Source organism: Pongo pygmaeus, chromosome 16 (assembly GCF_028885625.2).
Source record: "Pongo pygmaeus isolate AG05252 chromosome 16, NHGRI_mPonPyg2-v2.0_pri, whole genome shotgun sequence".
Classification (NCBI taxonomy): Eukaryota; Metazoa; Chordata; class Mammalia; order Primates; family Hominidae; genus Pongo; species Pongo pygmaeus.
In genome coordinates, this window is record NC_072389.2 from 33,258,014 (window position 1) to 33,261,591 (window position 3,578).

Genomic DNA, 3,578 nt, shown 5'->3' on the forward strand with positions numbered 1-3,578 from the left:
TTTATTCTTCCTGTCTAACTGTAACTTTGTGCCCATTGACCAGCCTCTTCCCATCCCTGTTTCCCCTCCCCAGGCGCTGGTAATCACTGTTTTGCTCTCTACTTCTATGTGATCAACCTTTTTGATGCCACCTGAGGGAGACCATGTGGTATTTGCCTTTCTGTGCCTGGTTTATTTCACTTAGCACTATGTCCTCCAGGCTCATCCATGTTGCTGTGAATGACAGGATTTCATTCTTTTCCCAAGGAGTTTTTAATCTTGTTAAGGACATTTTAACTGTCATTAACTACAGTGTATATTGTCTCTGCTTCTAGACCGTCATCTCCTCAAGGACTGTGTGTTTTAGCTAAATTTCTTGCATGCAGTGGGCCTTAGAAGCTGGGCAATTTCAGAAATGAAAATCACACTGTGAAACTTATTCACAGTTTAGTATTAAGTGAAAGAAGTTAAGTGGGAAGCTAATTTGCTCATTTTAAAAAATGGGGCTACTTGGGAAAATATTTTAAATGGCATTTTAAGTGATGGGATTTCAGGTGAAATTTCTTATCTTATTTTTGTTTTTTGGTTTTCTTCATTTTCTGCCGTGAATATTATTTGTTTTGTAACGAAAAGGTATATATAAAAAATTGATCGTGAGTTCAAACAATGCTATCTGTCAGCATTAAGCATGAAAGTACACTAAAGAAACATTTTGGTCTTGGTTTTGCTGCTATTTTACAAAAGCATTCACTTTTTTTTTTTTTTTTTTTTTTTTTTTCGAATGAGAAAACATTTATTCCGTCTCCAAACAGCATCCCAGGGCCGGGCATCTCCCCCACGACTTTATAATACATTCGGCACAGACAGAGTCTGGGAGCCATGGGGCACCTCTGCCTTCCCCAGGCTTCCTAAGTAACAACTGCAGAATATTTACATAAAGCTGGGTGTTGTCAGGCAAAGCCCTTCCCTGCTGCCAGGGGTGGGAGCAAGGAGGAAGTGCCATGAGCACCAGCCCCGCCCTCACACCATGGGAGGCAGCCCAGAGGCCACCGGCACAGGGTGCTGGCCCCCAGATCTTACAGCAGTGGGCAAAGGGGAAGCAAACCTGAGTGAGGACACAAGAGCCTGGTCCGGCTCCGCTGCACAGGGCAGGTGTGACGGTCCCCACGAGTCTTTGGCAGAGAACGCAGGTAATAGCGGCTCCCACGGCCGGACCCGGGCCGGGGGGAAGCTGAGGCACTTGTCAGCAGCACATGGGTGCCTGCTGGCTTCCAGCCACTGCAGGCGGGGCTGGGGTCATTAAAAGCAAGGAAAAACACTAGCTAAAAACCCTTTCCTAAAAGTGCCCTGGAGGAGTGAGCGGCTGACTGAAGCCCTCTGGGCACAGGCACTTGGGGTGTGGCTCTGCCAGCCCCCGCCAGGCTGTAAGGCTCCTTAGCTGTGTGTCAGCTGCACAGGATGGAACAGGTGAAAGAGGGGGGCTGGCAGTTCCAGGAGGCTCATGGGAAAGTCCAGGGCAGAGGGGAGGGCCCTCTCTGTCCCCCTTCCCACCCTAACCGCCACTCAGTACACAGGGGGCGGCTGGTAGCCCTCGGTGCTCTCCGCATTCTGGGTGAAGGGTGGCTGTTGGTAGCTGTCCGCAGATGCACCCGGGTAGGAGGCGTAGGCGGTGTTGGGGTCCGGAGTGGGGTCGACGTAGTTCTGGGTGAAGTCGTCCACGCCAGCCTTGTAGCGCTGGTAGGCCAGGGAGGCCAGCACGCCCCAGGAGAAGATGGAAAAGAAGCTGAAGGTGATGGCTGCCCTCGCAGAGCCGGCCCCCACCAGCACGTCCTCCGGGTCGCTGACCGCCCACTGGCTGGGGAGGAAGCAGAAACCAACAAGCCACAGGAAGGTCCAGAGAGCTGAGAAGAGCAGGTCACCAGTGACGAGGTACTTGCGGTCAGTGGCGTTGCTGATCTGGGGGAAATACGCGTCGACCACCAGGAAGAAGGCCGAGGCCGGGAAGGCCAGCACCCCGATGGCACTGCCATAGCGGAAGGCATCCTCGTTGTGGTTGAACACGCGGTACATCTGCTTAGACTTATGGGCGTTGCTGTAGCCCTCGCCATAGATGCAGGAGAACACGATTAAGGCGAAGACTGCGGAGGGCGGGAAGGTGGGGCCCGGGACGCCGGACGCCGGCCCCCGCTCGCCCCCAGGCCCCCGACGCGGCCGCCGCCACCTGTCGCGCTCGTGGGCTTAGGGTTCCCGCCGGGCCTGGCGGCGGGGCGCTCCCCGGGGGGTTCACCAGGCCCGCGGCGCTCACCACCACCTGCGGCTGCGTCAGGAAGGGCCGCAGGTCGAAGGAGCCGCCCGCCTTGGCTGCGCCGTAGGCCCCGCTCTCCACGTCGCTGTCGTCGCCCAGCATTCACTATTTAAACACTGTAACATTTTCCCATCTTTTAGTTTTAAGAAAATTAAAATTGAGTGTGAGAATTTCTCTCACATTCAATAAATCATATCACTATGTGGTATAAATCATATCACTATAATATATGAAGGTTTTCTTTAAAGATTTGTTAATTCAGTAAGCAAAGCAGGACAGACACATTATGAATTTTAAAAAATAACTTAGGCCTAAATATTAATGTTTACTCTTCAGACCCTTTATTGTTGAGATATGACATCTACTAGATCAAATCTACTTTATTGTTGAGATACGACATCTACTAGATATGATATCTACTAGATTAAACCTAGATTCTTAGGTTTACACGGGCCAAACAAATCAGTGTCCCTTCTGTAAAATAATACTTGAAGCAAGAAAAATATATAGAGATTCACATTGCATCTGGTTTATGTTTAAACTAGACTTAGTCCTGTAAGTCTGAAAATGTGCTTATAATTACAAGTATTCTTAAAATGTGTGTAAGTGCCTTTTTATGTTTGAATTTGATCTAAAAGTGCCTACATTGCCCGTAACACTCTCAAGTTTTCATAGGAACAATAGTTTCTTAAAAAAAATTTTTCTCCACATTCCATAAATCTCATTAAAGACAATTGTTTTCCAATAACACGTACCATGTGAAAGGTATTTATTTTCCAGACTGCATTTACTGGAAGAAATGCACAAACCACAATTGTTCAGAATAGGAAAAATATAAAATAGTGCTTAGAATCTTACAGTAGTACCCAAAACTACCCAAATTGCTGTAATTATTGTGAAAAAAAGCAATCACAGTATTTGTTCAATATTTAAAAACACAATTTATTGAGAATCCATACTGAACATGTCTGAGTTCTGGGAACATTTTAAAATTTAATATTGTCATATGAGCTACTAATACTTTGTTTACATTTTCTCTGTGAACTCACCCTTCTAACAGCTTACAGTTAAAGTGTTTGTAATAGACCACTGACCTGGCTTTGCTGGCTTCAGGCTACAGAAAACTACAGTCCTCACTTAACACAAGGGTAGAGATATAGCACCACTAGATGGTACTATGAGGTAATTATTAAATTCCACATTATTTCAACTTAGCATCGACAGTGATTTTTTTCTGCAAGGAATAAATCACTCTTACTAGTCTTACCATTCCCATTAGCACCATCTACTCCTA

At 47.0% G+C, this 3,578-nt stretch overlaps 1 protein-coding gene across 1 annotated transcript; it reads right to left on the bottom strand.

Moving 5' to 3' along the window:
* Positions 1 to 784: 784 nt before the first annotated feature.
* LOC129014583 (synaptogyrin-2-like) lies at positions 785 to 2,386 on the bottom strand. The gene is made up of 2 exons (XM_063652341.1): positions 2,272 to 2,386; positions 785 to 2,117 (listed from the first exon to the last, which is right to left on the bottom strand). The coding sequence occupies exons 1-2, from the start codon at positions 2,384 to 2,386 to the stop codon at positions 1,543 to 1,545; spliced, it is 690 nt and encodes a 229-aa protein (XP_063508411.1). The 3' UTR covers positions 785 to 1,542.
* Between the last annotated feature and the right edge of the window lie 1,192 nt (positions 2,387 to 3,578).

What these genes read in the sequence shown, in the direction of transcription:
- LOC129014583 (XM_063652341.1), bottom strand. Translation starts at nt 2,386, where the DNA reads ATGCTGGGCGACGACAGCGACGTGGAGAGCGGGGCCTACGGCGCAGCC. An exon ending in GGTGGTGGTGAGCGCCGCGG is followed by an intron (nt 2,118 to 2,271) that starts GCCTGGTGAACC and finishes CGCCCTCCGCAG; the next exon opens with TCTTCGCCTTAATCGTGTTC.